Source organism: Ictalurus punctatus, chromosome 5 (genome assembly GCF_001660625.3).
Source record: "Ictalurus punctatus breed USDA103 chromosome 5, Coco_2.0, whole genome shotgun sequence".
Taxonomy (NCBI): Eukaryota; Metazoa; Chordata; class Actinopteri; order Siluriformes; family Ictaluridae; genus Ictalurus; species Ictalurus punctatus.
Genome location: NC_030420.2, coordinates 26,374,551 through 26,396,438, shown reverse-complemented (window position 1 = coordinate 26,396,438; position 21,888 = coordinate 26,374,551). Strand labels below are relative to the sequence as shown.

General features: G+C 39.2%; 1 protein-coding gene across 1 annotated transcript in view; it reads right to left on the bottom strand.

Moving 5' to 3' along the window:
• The window catches only part of sema3bl (sema domain, immunoglobulin domain (Ig), short basic domain, secreted, (semaphorin) 3bl), a 44,408-nt gene extending 27,795 nt beyond the window's left edge, over positions 1-16,613 (bottom strand). The window contains exon 1 of the mRNA XM_017468824.3: positions 16,304-16,613. Coding sequence (XP_017324313.1) covers positions 16,304-16,409 — 106 coding nt within the window. The 5' untranslated portion in view covers positions 16,410-16,613. The remainder of the gene's footprint in view (positions 1-16,303) is intronic.
• Positions 16,614-21,888: the final 5,275 nt, after the last annotated feature.

The following is a 21,888-nucleotide window of genomic DNA, read 5'->3' as shown; positions in this document are numbered from 1 at the left end:
TACGAACAAAGGCCTGGCACAGCCAATCAAACTGTAACCATAAATCAGAAATATCATGCAGTGCTCTGGTTGAGAATAAAAACTTACCACATCTGGGTGGCGCCATGATATGTAATGTGTGTGTGTGTGTGTGTGTGTGTGTGTGTGTGTGTGTGTGTGTGTGTGTGTGTGTGTGTGTGTGTGTGTGTGTGTGTGTGTGTGTTTTGTAAGACATACAGAACCTTTGTGTCTTTGTGAGCACAACCTGCAGTGTGTGAACCCCAGCATAGTCCTGTTTTTTTTATTTTGACTCAAGTCGTGTAAGCAGACATGTTAGGCTTGGCTGCATATAGCGTGTGTGTGTGTGTGTGTGTGTGTGTGTGTGTGTGTGTGTGTGTGTGATGGTGTGTGTGTGTGTGTGTGTGTGTGTGTTGAAATCGTACTCCATGGATAATATTGACCCATAAGGAGCAAACTGGCCTTAGTGGATTCATCACAGCGAGGGCATGATATGAACAAAATAATCATATTGTAATTGTCTTGTGTTGCAATTATTATGTGCCTTGCCAAAGGATATATGTGTGGTGGCCTGAGAAAACATTTCACACGATGAAACTATTTATATTTTCTGTTATATGCATTGGGGGAAATAAGTATTGGACACGTCAACATTTTTTTTCAGTAAATATATTTCCATTGAGGCTATTCACATGAATTTTTCACCAGACATCAGTATTAACTCAAGAAATCCGGAAATATAAAGAATTTACAACATTAGTAAAGTTCACAAATAAAATTTTGTGTAATAAAATGGAATGACACAGGAAAAAAGTATTGAATACGCTAAGAAAAAGCAGTTCTCCAAGACAAGGTAAGGCAAGGAACCAGGTGAAATCCATAAGTAGCTAGAAATTAATAATACCTCGCATCTGTGAAAATTAATATCAGCCGGGTTACTAAATTAATGGTCTATAAAAAGGCTTTTTGTTACCATGGTGTCACACAAGAAACATCTCATGATGGGTAAAAGCAAAAAGCTTTCCCAAGACCTTCACAACCTTATTGTTGCAAAACATATTGATGGAATCGGATATAGACATATTTCAAAACCTTTGAATCCTCCAGTAAGCACCATTGGAGCCATTATCCACAAGTGGAAGCGACATCACTCCATCACGCACAGGAGCTCCTCGCAAGATTTCTGACCAGGGAGTCAGAAGAATAGTCAGAAGAGTAGCCCAAGAGCCAAGGACCACTCGGAAAGAGCTCCAGAAACACTTGGAGGCAGCAAGTGCCATCGTCACAGAGAAAACAATAGGCAATGCACTCCACTGCTCACACTCACCCCGCAAGACTCCATTACTAAAGAAAAGTCACGTCGAACCTCATTTAAAGTTTGTTACAACTCATTTGCACAAGCCTATGAAATACTGGGAGCGTGTAGTCTGATCAGACGAGAGCAAAATTGAACTTTTTGGCTGTCATACTACAGACCATGTTTGGAGAAGAAATTGCACTGCACTTAACCCTAAAAACACTGCACCAACAGTGAAGTTTGGAGGTGGAAGCATCATGGTGTGGGGATGTTTTTCATCGCATGGCACTGGCAGACTTCATATAATTGAAGGAACGATGATTGGAGCCCTTTACCGGGAGATTCTTGAGAAGAATCTGCTGCCATCCACCGTGATGATAAAGATTAGACGTGGGTGGACCTTCCAGCAGGACAACGATCCAAATCATACAGCAAAGGAAACTCTCAATTGGTTTCAGAGAAAAAAAATCAAGGTGTTAAGATGGCCGTCAATCACCTGACTTGAATCCAATTGAATAAGATTTAAAGACAATATGTTTAGAAGAATGAGCTAAAATCTCCTGTGCACAAAGCAAAGTTCATAACGATATGATTTGCCCAGGTTGGTGTAGAAGAACTCGAGTGGCCTGCACAGAGTCCTGATCTCAACCGCACTGAACACCTTTGGGTTGAACTGGAACACAGACTGCACCCCAAGCCTTCTCATCCAACATCACTGCCTGATCTCACTAATGCTCTTGTGGCTGAATGATCACAAACCCCACACAGCCACATTCCTAAATCTAAAGGAAATTAGTACTGTTTTGTGGGAAATGTGTTATCATGATCAGAATTATTTTACACTTGGTGTATTATGTGAATGCAGGCACTTCAGAAAATCTGACACATCTGAAAAATAAATAATCAATAATAATAATAATAATAATTATACTAATAATAATAATAATCAAGATGCTGATGGTGCACACTAACACTAACCCATTGATGCCAATATTTTCATGGTTATAAAATAAATGCAAAAAATAAAGCACAGACCGTTATATACACAGACCATGCCGTTATATACACTACCGGTCAAAAGTTTGTGGACACTCGACTGAAATGTTTCCCATGATCTTAAAAATCTTTTGATCTGCAGGTGTGTGATAAAAGGTTTGAAATCGGTGAGTAGACAAAAATATAATCATGCCAACATGTTCATTTCTTTCATTAGAAAACTAACATTTTATTTACAAAAAAAATATTCTTTTAAATGGATGACTTAGAGTGAAATATTCCGAAAAGCAGCCAATAAGAGTCCAGCTTTAATACAGTTTAAAAAGCATCTCAGGGTGATTCCTCAAGAAATCTAGGCAAAAAGTGTGTCTGCTTTGAAGATACTAAAATACTAAATTATTTTGGCTTAGTTTGTATTTTTTATCACAACATAATTCCCATAGTTCCATTTGTGTCCTTCCAGAGTTTTGATGACTTTATTATTATTATAAAATGTGGGGGAAAAAATGCTAAAAATAAAGAATGAGTGTGTCTAAACTTTTGACGGGTAGTGTACTATACTGTATATTTTTGGGGGTTTTTTTCTGAATATGGGTGCAGATGCTAATGTGGTGATGAGTAGGGATAAGGAGCGGCTCTCTAGAGAAATGTGCTACAGACTGAGCCAGGGCATTCAGTGTAAGTGGTTTGATCTAGTTACAAATTTTCTCAAGCTGTAGGACAGACATGGACATCTGAAGACAATTAAACGCAACATTAGATTACAGCCTTCACCGCACTCTCTCTCGCTTTTGTCCTGTTTTAATTTACTGACATTCCCACACACACACACACACACACACACACACACACACAGACACACACACACACACACTGGTCCTGGCTCTGGTCTCTCTCTCACTGCTGTATAAATAATCTGTTCTTTTAAAACACAGTCTTCCCTATAATCAGTAATTAACCTCAATTAAACGAGAGACATCACTTTACCCGTACAGTGTCCATGTGTTTGTGTTGGCTCATGTGCGTGCACACACACCAACACACACCCACACTGACACACACACACATACCACACACACACTGGTAATTAACCTTACTGGTGGTCATCATTGACATGAGTATCTCATCTCTGAAAGAGAAACAGAGATCTGGGATGCGGGTTAAGTCAAGAAAGACTGAAGTAAAAACACGCTTGCATTAATTTGTGTGTGTGCACGAGAGTGTGTGTGTGTGTGTGTGTGTGTGTGTGTGTGTGTGTGTGTGTGTGTGTGTGTGAATCGGAAAATATTGCAATGCCAGATTTTAATGATCCACTAAAGTCTCTAGAAACATAGACTCCAGTAACAGGGGGGGGAAGAAGAAGAAAACATGGCAGATCTTTTGAAAGTCTGTCACTGAACTACTGCCCACTAAAATGGCAGACATTTTAATGGACCCAGCCAGGAAAGGATGAGGGAGTAACAGATTTTACTGCATTCAGCATACTCTTGTAACAGTTAAAAGTGAGCGAATAAACAGCAACATTTCCTCTAAAAGTGATTGTATGTTTGGACTGTAATCAGTACAGCTGACAGTGTACGCCTTCCTTCCTCTCCTTTCTTCCTAATCAAGAAGAGTAATAGTGCTCACATCATGAGGGAATTACAGTAATTACAAGATGACTACTTTGTCATCCTGAGCTGTTCATCTCGTCGGATTTGGAAAGGAAAGAAGTCCTTTCTGTGGACACCCCAACCACACACACACTCAAACACACTTAAAACCTAACCATTTCCAAACTATATTCAGCAATAATAAATAAAATGAAATTGTTTGATAGATCTGCTGCCATTTTTTGGAGCTTCAGAAGATTGTAATCATCATAAATCTGACATGATATGAATTAAAAAGTAGCTGGACTTCTATTTTTTTACGAGCAGCGCTCTGCTTACATTCATCCATTAGTTATCCATGAGAAGTGTGCAAATAAAGCATAAATTTCAGTGGGAGTCTAGCTAAATGACTGCGAAGATGGATCCCCACATTCATAAACCAAAGAATATCCATCTATCCATTTCTATCCATTTTCCATACTGCTTATCCGACACAGGGTCACGGGGGAGACTGGAGCCTATCCCAGGGAACTCGGGGCATAACGCACCGAAAAATATATTTTCCTTTTTTAAATCACATCTACTATAAAATGTTATTATTTCATGTGAGCGCTGCAGTTTGGTTTCCTGTAGTTGATATGCTACTACTGTATTAGAAGGTCATGTTCACCTGTCCATTAGATATTTAGTGTGTGAAAGCATTCCACTCCTGGGCCCAGGCTTTGAATAATGTGATTGGTTGAACTTGCCATGTTCAAGATTCAAGATACAAGATTGTATTTGTCACATACAAATAAAATGTTACTTCCTGTTTCATAATGGCATATCAATCACAATTGACTCATCTAAAAATCTATGGGGCGCACGGTGGCTTAGTGGTTAGCATGTTCGCCTCACACCTCTAGGGTTGGGGGTTCGATTCTCACTGTGGCCCTGTGTGTGCAGAGTTTGTATGTTCTCCCTGTGCTGTGGGGTTTCCTCTGGTTTCCCCCAGTCCAAAGACATATCTAAAGTGTATGTGAGAGTATACTGTCCAGGGTGTACCCCTCCTTGTGCCCGATGCTTCCTGGGATAGGCTCCAGATTCCCCATGACCCTGAAAAGGATAAGCGGTATAGAAGATGGATGGAGGGTACACGTCAAAGTAATATCCACATGAATGCTAGGGCCAGACGGGCTAGCCTTCACTCCTCACGTGGATCAATGAGCCTTGGGTGCCTGTGGCAGGTTCACCAGTTGTCCTTCCTTGGACCACTTTGGTGGGTACTAACCACTGCATACAAGGAACACCCCAGAACACTTGCCGTTTTGGAGATGCTCTGACCCATCACAGTTTGGCCCTTGTCAGAGACACTCAGATGCTTGCCCATTTTCCCACTTCCAACACATCAACTTTAAGAACTGACTGTTCAATTCCTGCCTGATATGTCCCACCTCTTGACAGGTGGCATTGTAACGAGATAATAAATGTTATTCACGTAAACTGTCAGTGATTTTAAAGTTATGGCCGATCGGTGTGCATATACACTCATCGTTTTTGTTGTTTTTTTCTCTCCACTTCTTATGAGTGGCTAGTCCATAAAAATGCACCTTTGTTATGTTGCTAACAAAGTCCTTATAGATGAGCAGCCTTAACTGAAAAGCTTCACCTGTACCATTGACCATTCATTCATTTATTCATCCTTTGTAACCACAGTGATCACAGTCGATGAAGAGCATATCCCGAGAACACTGAGAATGAGGCGGGCATGCCAGTCCATCGCAGAGCACCATGCATACACACATATTCAAACCTAGGGGCAATTTAGCATAGCTAAAGTGCATGTATATGGCAGGTGGGAGGAAACCAGAGAACCTGGAGGAAACTGACACGAACACGGAGAGAGCATGTGAAATTCCATACAGACAGTAACCTGAGCTCACGATATAACTGGTGACCCTGGAGCTGTGAGGCTGCAACACTACCCACTGCACAAACCATTGAACAGTTCCAGTACACAAATTAGAACAATGTATGGATTTAACGTTAATCTCACGCTTATGCAAAGCAGGACTAACATATAAAATTGTCCAATCGATCCATGGTAGAGAAAGAATTTCCTCAACCTATAATGTTAACGATCTCACAAAGCAAACCCAGAATGGATTCTTGAATATTTAGGCCAAGTGGGAAAGCACCCTAGACCTTTGACACACTAGACTACAAAATAGGCAGTGTAATTCACTCAGTAAGAACCTGGATTGATGTTCATATCTCACTGTTTACATCTAAAACCAGAAGATCTGGCACGTATTACACCTTCCCAGATTGTAATGACTATCGGGTTCTTGCTGTGTTGTAGCTCTTGGCTGTTCCTGTCAGCAGCTGGAGTGTGGAACTAATCGATGGCTGGCTAGTGCAGTTAGCATCATGGGGGAATGATTACAGCCTTGCATGTCACTTTAAGCGCGATGAAGTACCATCCCCCTGTCACAGATGGGCTCTGAATGCCCTGTGCCAGGCTATTCTAAAACGTAAGTATAAACAACGTTAACTTTAATCTAACTGTACATCTATTTTTCCACATTCCTGTACATATATTTAATTTTTCCTGTCTTATTTCTATTATTCTTATTCATTTCTGATTTTTATTTTTAATTTAGTATTTAATGCTCAGTCCAAAGTGGAGTAAGCCAGATTTTCATTTCACTGCAAGTTATATACTGTATGTAAATGTGTACTGTATGTGACAGATAAAATCTTGAATCTTGAATTGAATCTTGAATCATTTGAAATGAAACCCAGTAAGTGAGGTTAATGTGATACACAATGTTTCAAATCTATATATGGACCAGTGTTTCCTCCACTTCACTCAGTCACCGTTTACACGTACATGGATTTTTGTTTATTTTTTAATTTAAGGTAGTATTTCTCTGTGTTTTGACCGCCCGTCCACATGAAAACTGCACTTTGTGTCACTGAAAAATGAAGTAGTCTTTGTGTGGATTGGAAAAACATGTATTTTTTTTGCAAACGCTACAAAATCTGTGCATGCCCAGTAAGGATTTAGATGTGTTATCAATGTGCTAGGACTCCATTTTTCATGGCTGTTGACCAGGATGTTAGTTTGTGGTCTGTAATTTCCTATTTGGTAAAGTTTTTGCTGCGAACTCAGATTTTGGATAAAACCTGGGCGAACCTTAAGCAGTAGTTTGACGTCCTTGTCAGTCCAAGGATATGAATCTGTGTGTTTGGCATTTTTTGTTTTTAACTTTTGGCCATGTTGGTGTTTTTCCACATTTCTGTGCATATTCTTAATGGTGTTCTTGAAGCATTTGACACAACAGTTTATAACATATTGTTACTGAGCTGGCGTGTTCATGTGAGAGTTTTCAAATCATCTGTGATTGTACATTTTTCTAGAAGGCTATTTAAAATGAAGTAGCAATAACTACTTTTTCAAAAAATATCTGTATAATGTGAACAGGGCCTCAATAAATTTCCTCCCTCTCTCTCTCCCTCTCTCTCTCTCTCTCTCTCTCTCTCTCAGTTTCTTTTAGTACCTTCAGTAAGGTTTCCGACTCTATGTGACCATATTCTCTCTATTCTGTATTTTTTAAAGTATTTTATTGTAAATTTCCGGCATGGGCTCAGCTTTTTGCTTAGTTGGCAATTTGGTATTTTATAAAGATTAGATTTGTTTATAAAATAAATAAATAAATAACTATAAATAAAAATACAATTTATTAATGCCCAAATCCTATACCAAACTGACCAAAAAACTTTTTCTGACACATTCTTCTAGCTATACTTCGTTTATGACTTTAAATCCTGGAAAGAGTTTAATGACAGCTCAAATCTTCACTTCTTTTATATTTTCTCTTCCAGGCGTTTATAAATAGAAGGCAAGCGTGATGTTGTTATGGAGACACAGAGTCCTTACACATATAGAGACAGTCACAGCTGGTAATCTGACAGCTGATAAACGGACTTCCTTAGGCTCTATGTCTATTCACTTCAAATTTCACTTTGAATTATACCGCGACATCTTCACCTTCATTTATCCTATTGACTCTTTTCTTTGCCACATCCTTTCTCTGACCAACAAAGCCTTTTTTTCCATAAATTTTTGTTGTGCAAAAGCTTTTACAGCAGGAGTTCTCAACCTTTTTTAAACACTGACCCCATTTTTTTTTTTTGAATAGGCACTCTGCGAGCTGCCAGTGGCAGGCTTTGGCATTGCCTCTGTGGTCTGGTGTAAAATGGGCTTAAGACATGCTCCATGAATGTAGGCTAATGAAATTTTAATATACTTAATTATTATTAAATATTCCTTAAAGAAAGTGTATATGCTTGGAAAAACCTTATAAATAATGGTGAGATGAAAATTCCCTGGAGAAGGTGGAGAACCTACAGTATGCTTTAGGATGTGAACACTGTTGCTAAGCAACATGTCACCAACTTTTAAAAATGCAATTTCCTTCCACTTTCTTCAGTTTTAATCTTTGCCCACTCTTACTTCCATGTTACTCAGTCACTTCAAGAAGTGTATATGTGTGTGTGTATGTATGGATGTAATTCCGATGCAGTCCCACAGCTGCTCTCAGTATAGAGGTTAAAAAAATCACACTATAGATTTACTGGCCAGCTGTTGTGCTTGTCTTTCTCAGCATGTGTAAGTATACACCATTTTTATATGCTAGAATTAGCTTTTGATTCTGCAGAGCCTCATTATACAGTACAGGGCCAAACTAAACAGCAGTCAGGAGCTAATCTTGGGATACGGTTTGGGGGTTCTGAAGATTCAATATTAGGCCCTGGACTAGTTTTAAATTAAGAAATTGCCAAATGTAATTAGTTTTGGAGTATCTCTGGGATTGTAATCCCATCTGAATCCATAATGTCAGTCATTACATCCTATTTTACCTTCTGTAAAATGACCAGAAGAAATAACCCCATGTAATGTACTGTATGTCCCATCAGAATTGACATGCTAGTAAAGATTCCATTATATCCAGTGGGAAAAGAGATTTCATGTTTTGTTTTTTTGTCAGTATAAAGACAGCCCAGGAAGCACTTGCTATTTTCAATCAACTCCTGTGGAAGCCAAAACAAAACTAAGTATTGGCTGAGTTTAAAATGCAGAACAATGGGTTTTAGATCATTTCCAGGGGTTTTATGCAAGTTACCAAGTACCTAGCACAGGTATAGCCTGCATATAAGTTATGGTCATGTGACCTACTAATGATCAAGCACAACTTAAAAAATATTCATGGTCAAAATTTTGTATTAAATTTTGTATTAAAATGAGGAGTTAGCAGTATACACATAATTTTTGTCCGTACATCGTGAAGACACTCGAGTCGCTGTGATTTATACAGAGATATTTTACGCAATTGTGAATTGATCATAATTCCTACAAGCATCCTTCAGCAACATTACTTAACATACTAAGTATGTTACTTAACAGACATACTGTATGTTCAAAATTCATATCCTGTCCAAATAATGCTTTGGTACAAGTAAGACCTGATGTTCATTGTGTGCCAAAACAAACAGAAGAAGCTCTTTCTGAACCATGATGAGAAGGGTATCTATGAATAAATAAATACAGTCAAGACCAACTGTTTTCTGGAATCCCACATGATCTCACACATGCAAATCTGCAACAGTTCAGTTAAGGTTAGGGTTTGGTGGGTTAGCCTTAGCATCACTTTCTTTTCAAAAGAAATCCAAACACATCAGCCTCACTTCAAATCTGTACAAATTTATCATGAGATTGGATTCATGAAACCATGTGAGAGTTTTGACTGGGGACAACATGACTGCTTCCAGCTCATCTCTGTTCCAGGTTTTTGAGTTTAAATTTCCAGGAGCAAGACCTTTCTACTCCACCCTTCCACTTCTCCAAAATGATTCCTTTTCCATGTCAGCAAATAATAAGCAATACTCACAAGCTGACCTCTGTGGCTTGAAGTTCATCATACTGTAAGTAACTCCACTTGTCACAGTCTTTACATCTCGGTTCTTGTGCCAACTGTGCAATTTTTAAGTTTGTTTTGGTTCAGTCTTGTTATTGGTTTCATCTCTAATCATTCTTATAGATAAAGATATAGATAGTGGCATTGCCATTCACCCCTCCTACACACACGGAACAGGGGATAGTAAAAATATACAAATCGACTTTTTATTTTGGAGCTTATGTAGTGGACTTTCACTCTTCTGAAAGTTGAAGGACAAGGAGTCCTGACTTCAGATATTAGGGCCAGAGAATTAAATATGTTGTGGAATTTGGAGCTAATGCCCTGTCTTGGATTACCGCCCCATACTGGGTGTGCTCCTGCCTAAAGCCAGATCACAGACAATAAGTGAGTAAATGAGTGATTCTAGGCTCAGTGAGTTCATAACTGATGACTGTAATGGGGCTAAAAATGTGAAATTGTTTGCATCCTGACAGTGGACAGCTGTTTGGCCAGTTGTCACCATTTGGGAATGGTTTCCATGGGTGTGTGAGAGTGTGTGATCGAGTCCAGAACTGGAGTAGCTGGCAGCAAAAGCTCTGGAGGAACCATACACAACAAAGCATTGTTCTAGACAGCACATGGATCAGAAACCCAGAAAGCAGCCCTCTCTAAGGTCTCAATCATCCAAAACATGCTGCCGTGTGTGTGTTTAATAATATGTCATGAGGGACATACAGTAAGTCTCCATTACATCCATTTTCTACAGTAAATTTATACCAGTTTTCAGTATGTGTGCATGCTCAGGTGTGTGTGTGTGTGTGTGTGTGTGTGTGTGTGTGTGTGTGTGTGTGTGTGTGTGCCCTGCCAATCCATAACCATGACGAATGTGCAATGCATCCAGCACAGGCGTAATGAGAATTGAGGCCTTATGGACAGACATTTCATTTCCTAACATGCTTGTCAAAGAGTTGAACCTTACCCAATAAGTATTTTAGAGTGAACTTCTATGATGCACATTTATACCACAGTATTGTTGAATTCTCAACTCTGATTGGTCAGAAAGTGTTGATGAAAATTCTATAACAGCAGATATGACAGTAGTGCCAGATAAAAGGCAACTCACAGGTTTATATGCACATGTTCATTCTAATATGATATAATTTCTGTAGTAACAACTTAACAGGGACGTTACATAAACAGATTAATGAAATAGTGAAGTTAGAGGTTAGAGGTTTATTCAGCATTTCTGAAAGGAGCCACCATTGTCGGTGCTTTGTAACCGTCAATGTTTTCCAACATGGGAAAGTCTTCTAGATGGAGGACTTAGTGGTTTCTCAGTAACATGACAACTGCATTTTGTTTTATTAACTTCAAGAGAGAGAGATATGAGAGGCTAGTGAGGAAACTACTGTTTATAGCTGCTGTATCGTAAGTGAGGAAGGAATTAAGGCCAATGTCAGCCATTTGGTCGAGTCGTTTTGTCCACTGGGTTGTTTCACAAATCTTCCACATTACATTACAAATGGATAAACACATAATGTGTCATTTTTTAATAAATAAAAAAAAATATGGCAAACTGCTGATGTATAAGAGGAATAAAACACTTCATGATATGCTGTTATTGGAAAATAATCAACTTTGGATTAGTAACCACTCCACCCTATCACTGAAACATTTCACATAACTCATATTGCACAAGCTGATAAGAAATAAGTCTCTTCTTATTCATTTAGCAATACATTTATGACTAATGTTTTTGTAATTATATTTCTGACAGTTTAATGTTGCTCACATTGTCACCGTGACTTTACCATGTTAGGCTACATTTCATGACTGTAAAGGATCTCTCCCAACATTTAATTTGTTGAATGCCGAAATATTTTCAATACAATCAATATCAATACAATAATAGTATGTATATTTCATCTCAATATAGCACTATTCTGTAAACTGCTCACACAAAACATGATGATAAAATGATGCATAAACTAAATGATCTGAAAATTGTGACTGTGAGCTGTTTTTTTATTATTAATTAGTCAGTCACTTTCTAATGCAATACCAAAAAAAAAAGCAGAAATCAACTGTGTAGAACATGTTTATGATTAGTATGATGGCCATCATTACTTATGTGACAATTGTACAGTGTTATGTGTTTACCTTCTTATGTAGAAATTAAAACGCACTAAGGTGCATCTGAACTATTATCCTTGAGTCCAAAACCTTTACAAAGATTACAGAAGACCTAGATTATCCATAAAATAATCTCTGTAAATCTACCCATGTTTAACTGTATATCTCCATATAACTACCTAATAGACTCTTACTTCTACCAAATTGCTGTTTCCTCCCTTTCTGTATTTTAAGTTGTTCCAAAGAATCTGGGAGCGTTTAAACATGATCTGGGAGAGAGAGAGAGAGAGAGAGAGAGAGAGAGAGAGAGAGAGAGAGAGAGAGAGATGGTGTGGTGGTGTGGACAGACACTTCTTGACCATCTGGGTGACTTCATTCCTTCATATAAACTGTGTGTGTGTGTGTGTGTGTGTGTGTGTGTGTGTGTGTGTGTGTGTGTGTGTGAGAGAGAGAGAGAGAGAGAGACAGGGAAAGGCCCCCGAGCATGCAACTCCTGCATGAAGCAGGAGTAGGAATTAACCCATCAGGGAATACCCTACACACACACACACACACACACACAGACTTACAGATAAGCGTGTTTATTCAGGAACGTATTCAGATTAAAAGTTATTTTAGCCTTCTTTATCAGAATTTATTACAGGTACTACAGGAGATTAAGCTTATCACACAATGTATAATGTTCCTGCCCGTTACATGGCTTTGAGAAATCCTTCTTGTGAGTAAAAGAGTTGGAGAACATGTCTATCTCTTATCAGTAAGCAGGCAGGTCAGGGTGTAGGTCAACACTTAAGCTCAACACTTTCAAATACGATGCAAAAGAATCGAAGAAGCAAAATATTTAGCTGGACTAGAGGGAAATCCCAGGAGATTTTTATCAGAGCAACTCACACAGGAAAGGCTGCTAATTCACATCATTTAGCAAGTGAGGCACTCCACAAACACACACACACACACACACACACACATATGCTGAACACCTGATTATGAAATCTCTTGTATTAATAAATATGCACTGTTTTTAAACTGGCTCATATTCCAGAGACCTGTTTTTGTAGGAGTATTTAAACCGGCATCAGTGTAATTTCATCTATGTCTAACTTTAAAATAGCTGTGGCAAAAATGTTTGCAGGACATTCATATGCTTTTTTAGGTCAAAATTTCTCTTTATATGAGATTTCTGATACATCTCTTATACACACTCCTTAATTCATCTTCAGTAACCGCTTTATCCCGAACCTATCCCGGGAAGACTGGTCATGAGGCGGGAATACACCCTGGATGGGACATCAGTCCGTCTCTGGGCAAAATACACACGCACTTTCTTTCTTAGCATAGCCAATACACATACAGGAAATTTTTGAGCAGTCAGAGGACACCAGAGACCCTGGAGGAAACCCACATGAGACACGAGGAGAACGTGTGGAATGCCACACAGTCAGTAACGCAAGTTCAGGGTCAAACTGGGAATTCTGGATCTGTGAGTCGGCAATGTGCCACAGCACTGCTGAGACCACATATGCCACACACATGCTGACACACAAATGGTGGATTCTTGAATTCATTAAAACAACTTCACCAAGGAGAAATTCCTCAATTGTCTCTCATCCACAGCTCCACTTACAAGGTTCCCACAGTTCGTACACACAACCCACACATGCCTGTGACATTCACACCCTTAAACTCTACAGCCCTTGTTTTTAATAAACCCTTTGTTAGCATACAAAAACAAAACTACTTCAGCTGTCTAGGACATCAAGTAGCTGGTTACAGAAAACCCTATTCTACCACAGCAAATCAAATGATGCAATTTGGAAGTGTGAAGCATTTTATTGTCTGACATTTTTCACTTTGACAAGGAAATTCACTCTAATATCAGTGGCTTCATGGACCATTCTCCTCTGGAAATGTGTTAACTCAATCCCTTTGGCGTCCAAGGACTCACATAGCGAACCATATACGATCTGAAATAGTACTGATATGGCTTTTGAGATGCTGGGAAAAAGTAGGTTAAATCAGCAATAATGTGTTATCAGCCAAGTGGAGTAATGAGCCACAGGGAATCTCAATATCAAATATAACACTACATTCCCACCACAAGTACTCAGTTCAGATTTAATGCTCAAATCTGATTATTTTTGTTATTGTGATTAGTATCGATCAGATCTCCCTCCTGAACTGACCTACACGTGCAAAATGAACAACATGCCAAGAGGCACATCCATTAAATATCTAAATTGTGAGACAAGAGCCTGGATTGGGAAATTCAGTGTGGATGTGAATGCAAATTGAAAATATAAGATTAAGAATACACTCTAGAGCCAAATGTTTGTGGACACCTAACTATTACACCCATATGTGGACCTGCCCCAAACTGTTGCCACAAAGTTGGAAGCATACAATTGTATAGGATGTCTTTGTATCCTCTAGCATTACAACCGTCCTTCATTGGAACTACAGGGCATAAACTTTTCCAGGCATGACAATGCCAATGTGCACAAAGTGAGGTGCATAAAGACATGATTTGCCAAGGTTGGAGTGGAAGAACTTGGCCTGTACAGAGCTCTGACCTCAACCCCCCTCTGGGATGAATTGGACTTCATTAATGCTCTTGTGGCTGAATGAGCACAAATCCCCACAGATACGTTCCAAAATGTAGTGGAACGCCTTCCTAGAAGAGTATCCATCAATCCATCTTCTACCGCTTATTCCTTTTCAGGGTCACGGGGAACCTGGAGCCTATCCCAGGGAGCATCGGGCACAAGGCAGGGTACACCCTGGACAGGGTGCCAGTCCATCGCAAGGCACAACCACATACACATTCACACACCCATTCATACACTACGGACACTTTAGACACGCCAATCAGCCTACCATGCATGTCTTTGGACTGGGGGAGGAAACCGGAGTACCCAGAGAACATGCAAACTCCGCACACACATGGCCCCAGCAGGACTCGAACGCCCGACCCTGGAGATGTGAGGCGAAGGTGCTAATAACTAAGCCACCCTGCGCTCCAGTGGCAGTTATTATAACAGCAAAAGGAGGAACTGCATCTGGAATGGGATGTTCAAAAAGCACACATGGGAAGGATGGTCAGGTGTCCACATACTTTTGGCCATATAGTAGAGTATTTTATCTGATTACACCGTCATGCTAGAAGTCACAGATAAAAATGTGTCATTTTCACCAGTAGTGTGTGTTGGATGACCGTTTGTAGCGCACAATGGGGAGGGTAAAGTGTTAACAGTGTAGCCAGATCTGTGGTTTTCCCACTTCTATATGATTGGCATGTACAAGGAAATTAGACCATCCTTATTTCCTGCCTTGGATGACTTGACGGTGAATTGAATAAGTAGGATAGTTCAGTTAATTCATTCATTTACAGTGTAATTTATGGCCTTACATTAAAATATAGCCAATGTGCTCTCAACCTCATATACAGCAATCATTAAACCATGGAACTGGTCTACTTTTCATCTGATTACAGTTTTGGAATTTTTTTAGTTTGCTTGTTTGTTTGCTTTTGTTTTGTTTTGTTTTTGTCTGTATGCTGGATTAAGCCTCGTGGAAATCATAGGCAGATTGTAACGAGCTACAAATGACCCGTGTAAAGCCTATTTAACTTAACAACCATAAAAACCAATACCGTCAATTAATTCCCTGCTCTGTGATGCTTTTAAACTTAGCACGCACATGTATTTGAACTGCAAATGATGCGTAATTTACAAGGCACACGAGACGAGGCACGGATCAGGACTGAATGAGAAATGGTTTAAGGGTTGTGGTTTGCGGTTTGCACGTGCGCAATGCCAAACCGCAAAAAAATAAAAAAATAAAAAAATAAAAAAAAACACAAAAAAAAACTTCTATATATTTGTGTGTTCTGCATTATGAAACATTGCATGAAGTACAAAATATAGACAAGCTGCAATATGGAATATGGAATGTTGACTGAGATATATATCATAATGTAAGATTTAAGATGCGTATTTAACTTAGGCCCACGATATATTATATAAATTGAGTTCTAATCTAGGTCTAAGTCTAGCTAGGTCAGCCTCGAAGAACTTCCAAACAGTTGAGGGATCAATACGTGAGAGCACAACAAGTAGGTTAATAAATACTACTAATACAACAACTAATAATAATAATAATAATAATAATAATAATAATAATAATAATATGTTGTTGTTGTTGTTGTTGTATTGATGTATAATGGATGTATGCTATACAGTAGCTATAGTGATGCTGAAGGATTTCGCTGCGTCTCCATTAAACACGACAGAACTATTAATACTAAACTAAAAAGTTATTAAATCTGATTCATTACTTTTTTTTTTTACCTTTGTGTGAGAGGCGAAGACGTGGGACGTTTAGTTTGCTCGCTAAAGCCGTCGTAAGAGCGACAACCGTTAAAAAGAAACATGGTGATAAAGCTGATAGTTCCATTATACTGCGCTTGAAGGCGGCGGCGGCGGTGGCGGCTCCGGTACAGCGCGCGTGACCAGGCGACTCCTGTGCAAGCGCGAGACTTTTTCCCCCCTCAAGCGCTGCGCTGCGCTCTTTCTGACAGTCCGTGTGAGCACCCCGCCCTCACAGCGGCGCACAGCAGCGCAGGAGCAGCCGCTACACAGGAGAAAACACAAAGAGACGAGGGGGAAATACACGTCCAGGATGGCATACTACCGTATTAGACATTCACAAGAGCACGCCACCTAGTGTACTACTTTGACAGACGATTTAGAACAGTAGTATGCGGTTAGGGACCGACCCAAAGTATTGTACACGCGCGCTCTTTGTGCAAGATGTGCGCCGTCGCATTGCATTTCTATATATATGTATTGTGAAGCAATGGCATAAATTATTTTGTCTACTTCATTCATTCATATGCAAAATAGCTACATCTCTCTCGCACACACTGAACAATTTAGAGATGCCAATCAGCCTATAACGCATGTCTTTGAACTGGGGAGGAAACCAGAGTACCCAGAGGAAACCCCAGAAGCACAGTGAGAACATGTAAACTCTGCAGACACAGGGTGGAGGTGGGATTCGAACCCCCAAAGTACTACTTTGTTTATTGTTGATGCTGTAGGTACCCATGCTGCACTCGGTGCTGAGGTGACCATCCTGACACGGAACTCTGGGTTCCTTTTTCTTTGGTTTTTCTTAGTCAGAGGTTGGAAATTCTGGAGGTGCAAATCAAATGTGTTAATCACTAAGCCACAATGTCCCCACCTCTCATCTCTTTTAGTTTTAAATGAAAGCTGTAGTTTGTGTCAGATGTTCCTCTCCTTGTGGGAACATTTGCTCCCTACCTAGCTATAAAAACATGCCCACACAGAACAGTAGGAATATTCCGGTTGTTTAGGCCACAGGAATAAAATGGTTTTGTTGTTGTAGTTACACAGATGCTCAATAAGTGTCTGTCCACACCATCTCTCTCTCTCTCTCTCTCTCTCTCTCTCTCTCTCTCTTCAATCATCCAAGAGAGCTTTCCTGGCATAACTATATGTATTTAAATATTGCCAAAGAATAGGAAATAAGTCCTGAGATCATAGTTGAGCGTATTCAGAATTAATAAAAACTTAGGAAATAAGTCCTGAGATCATAGTTGACCGTATTCAGAATTAATAAAAACTTAGGAAATAAGTCCTGAGATCATAGTTGGGCATATTTAGAAGCAACAGCAAGAGTAGAGAAGAGGTGAAACAACTATGGATTAAAAGTAGTACATCTATAGTAACAATAAGTAGAGATGAATACAAACAGTTTTTCAACTTTTTGTTAAGAAGGTGTTTGGGAAGCGCTTGAGGTTGAGAAGGAAATCTATCCATGTAGGGGGCACTCTTTCAACTGGTGACATATATTGTGGTAGATATTAATAACCCTGAAATCTAGGATTAGATTTTGTGATTTAGGTGTCAAAGCTTTTTTTGTGTGCATTTTGCACAGCAAAAGAAGACGGTGCCCCGCTTCCCTCACTTTAATTAAGTCAACGAGGAGTGAGCTGCTTTCTCAGCAGGTCCGTGCAGGGTCTCGGTCAAGCACTTAGCAGCACCGGGAGGGAACAAGAGTCTTTTGAGGTCTATATATTTGTCAGTGAGTTGGAGCGCGATGGGAGCCTCTTCAGCACAAAAGCCTGTCAGAGAAGAGCTGGTGTTCCTACTGCATGACATCAGCATTCCTCTTCCCATGCACCGCAGTCATAGCAACGGCTTATTGGAAATGACCAGGACAGAGGGAAAAATCAGGAACTTTATTCTGTCCTTATAAATAACCTTGAGTAGTCTTGAAGCGAGCTGTCCAGGGCTATAGGTCTGTGAGGAATTATGCAACTATTAACATTTACCAGACAAGATCCTTTAAGAGACACCGTTACAGTTATCAACTTTAATTACGCTGAAGTGAGGAAGTGAGATAAGTGACCTTTTGGGAAATTTTTGGGATAAAAAGCAGAAAAGATTTCAGAAAGGGAGGAAGGGATGAGGTGAGGGAATGTTGGCAGATTAGATTAAATGTTTCCAGCCCAATTGCAATGTAAAACCCACTTAGTTTCCTAGAGCCTAGTGTAATTTTCCCAAATGAATGGAGCTTAAACAATTTTTAAAAAGGGGGAAAAAAATTAGGAATAATCAATCAGCCAAATTATATGTACCAGACCAAAGTATTGAGACCCCAACTGGGCTGGAAACCACCAAATACGGCAACACGGCCTAAGGGATAAGACGTAATTAGGAATCAGGATGTGTGTGTGTGTTTGTGTGTGTTTCTAGACAAACCTGCCACCCACCTGCTGGCATGCACATCACTGGCAATGCAAACTCAATGTCCCAGAGCCCCTTTGGGGTTTGACATTTGACCTTATAATAAAGGTGGGGTTTAGGCTGAGAGACTTCTGGTTGTTCTTTGACCTCAGAAATGACCAGAGTGCATGCACACACACACACACACACACACACACACACACACACATTCAAGCATGTATTAACACAGACAAACCACCCCACTCTCTATTATTGTCTCCTTTTCTTTCTACATTTTGCTGCTTTGCAGGGTAATCCTGCATGAAATTAATCTTCAATATTATTTAATTTCATCTGAAGTCAATTCCCTGTAGTTATTTGGTATTTCGGTCTTTAGCAGTATTTCCCTCCCTACTTACAAGAAGTCATGACCATTTGCAGCATTGTGAGTGATCTACTAAAAGTCTTGCTGAACTACGATTAGCTTGAATAAAAATAAGCTAGGTCCTATCAAAACAAGGAGACACCACTGATTACTGATTAGCTAAGCAGTAAGATCTAGCTAGCTAAAAGTGCCATAACAAGTTGGCTATTGTTACCATGAACAGTTGTTATTGGAGTAACTAAACATAAATAATTATTTAGTTATCTAGCTTGCTACTTACCTACTATTACTCTATAAAAGTAAATATTAAATAAAATGATGTATTTAATAAGCTGCCATTACATTAAGACGCGATCACTGCAGTAGCTAACCATTATCTAGATAACTTAACACTGTAATTTGGATAGGGTCCTTAAGGGTCCCTTTATAAGAATGACCTCAACATAGTGGTGGGATCTGGAAATAGCAATGTTGAAAAATTCACATTTTTATTTGCTTATGCATTTTTGGTTTCTTTTAATAAATTCAGAATAAAGTGAGTTGACAGGTGATATGATGGAAAAAGTGTTGTTGGGTTTTGTTTTGTTTTTAAATCAGTAATTAATCATAATAATGTGTTTTAAAGCTCCCATGCTTTCAATGTTGGCATTGATATTTTATCCATGGTTGTGCCAAAAATAACACCAGCTTTTCCCCGAAGTCAGACTGCACAAGCTGTCTCAAAGTCAGAACTATAAGTTCTCAAAGTACTCCAAGTACAGTTAGCCTTGATGAATAATAAAAAGAATCTAATCAGAAAAGAAAAGTAATCAGTTCCTTGATATTATTTTAGATCCTTGAACTTGTTTAGTGGATCATGTCAGTCAATTTTTAACACAGTTAAAATAAATACAGTTTATGGCAGTGTAAAACATTAGTAGTTTTGTCATTTTGTCCCTTTCCCACTGGCTTTGCTCTCTTTTTGTGCTTTTTAAAAATCTTTCCATCCAGATTTTGTTGCTGAGCCTCAGGGGAGAGTGTGTCCTTTGAACCCCACGTCCCCCCTCCACAGGCTGAGGTAAGGAGAGGGGGCCCGGCCCTTAGTCATGCTGCTCTACTTTAACTTCACTGTCCCAATGAACAAAAGCTACCATAAATCTTAAAACACACACACAGATGTTCAAACATTTTTAAACACCCATGCACTGCAGTGTCCACAGCTTCCACAAACATCTGACAGAGCAGAACATTTATATTAGTCACACAGAGCATGACGGAGGAAAGGGACTGCTGTGTTGGGTCTGCAGTCATGGCTTTCTGGCTGTGTCTATGTTGACAGTATTCATCAAAGTTATCTCTATTTGTTTCTATCTCACTTGCTTTACTCACCTTTCAGAACATCATTGATTATTCTTTTTTGTTGTTGCTGCTGTTCTTATCAGTATGTTTCCATCCAAGAATTTTTATGGGAATTTTGAGATACCGCATTTAAAAAATAAATAAATAAATAAATAAATAAAAAGCCAGATGGAAACAACAGATGCAAATAAAATCTCCAAAACATGCATAAAAACGTATGCGATGAATTGAGGCAGATCATTTTTTTATTCAATAAGAAAACATGCACATAAACTACGATGGAAACATATTTACCAAATAAATTCCTTGACGCACATGAAAAAAGTCATGTGAAAAAAAAAAAAGTCACTTGATTTGCTGAGGCATAATTGGATCGGATTGGATAATTGGCTCAGAAATGTAAACTGGGGCGCAGTGGGTCACATGACTAAATGGTGAATGGTCTGCACTTATATAGTGCTTTTATCCAAAGCACTTTACACTGTGTCTCATTCACCCATACACCAATGTAAGCAGAGCTGCCATGCAAGGTGCTAGCTTGCCATCGGGAGCAACTTGGGGCTCGGTGTCTTGCCCAAGGACATTTCAGTACATGGAGTCATATGGGCCGGGAATCGAACCGCCAACCCTATGATTAGTGGGCAACCCGCTCTACCACCTGAGCCAAAGCTTCCCAACTAGACTAACCAGCGCACCAATCTCGTTGCACAGCATCTCAAATGTTGTTTTTGTCATTCTGAAATGCCTGAGCCAAAGTCTGTCATCGAAATATCAGACAGCCACTTCCGATCGCATAATAACTCAAGGTTTGTGATAGTGCGTTGTGCTCTGAAGTGCAAGTAATTTATTATATTCGAAAAAAAAGAGCCACAGTGGCTTTCCCAGTTACAACAACTTCCATTTGTATTGATAATTTGTTCCAGTGTCCCTGGAAGTGACGATTGATCTTGTTCTCTTGAACACATGGGATGGAAACATTGCTTTATTGGCAAATGTTTTTTGCAATATTCCAATTTTTCGCATAAGTTAAATTTGTAGCTTGGATGGAAACTTAGCTAGTGAGAGTGATTGAGGTTGCAGGTCCACCAACTGGTCTCATACCCTTTTTTTCCAGCACAGTGAAAGTAATATGTTTTAAGCAAAGGCTGAACCATTCCAGTAGATGTGGGAAATGTAAAAATAATAAGTACCATGGAGGATTTTATACGTTTGTTTCTGGAGCATAAATTATTAAACCCTTCAAAGGCCATACACAGTGCTGAGATATCATATCATATCAAATCATATCATATCAAGATGTTATATTGCTTTTAGAGACCACTGGTTCATTATTGCAGCATTAATTTTCATATTTTTCAAGAAATATTTTTCACATGTCTTTACTACAAACTACTGTAGTGAACTGTATTTACTTTCATTACAGTACTTGAGCACATGGTTTACTGTAATGGTGCTGTTT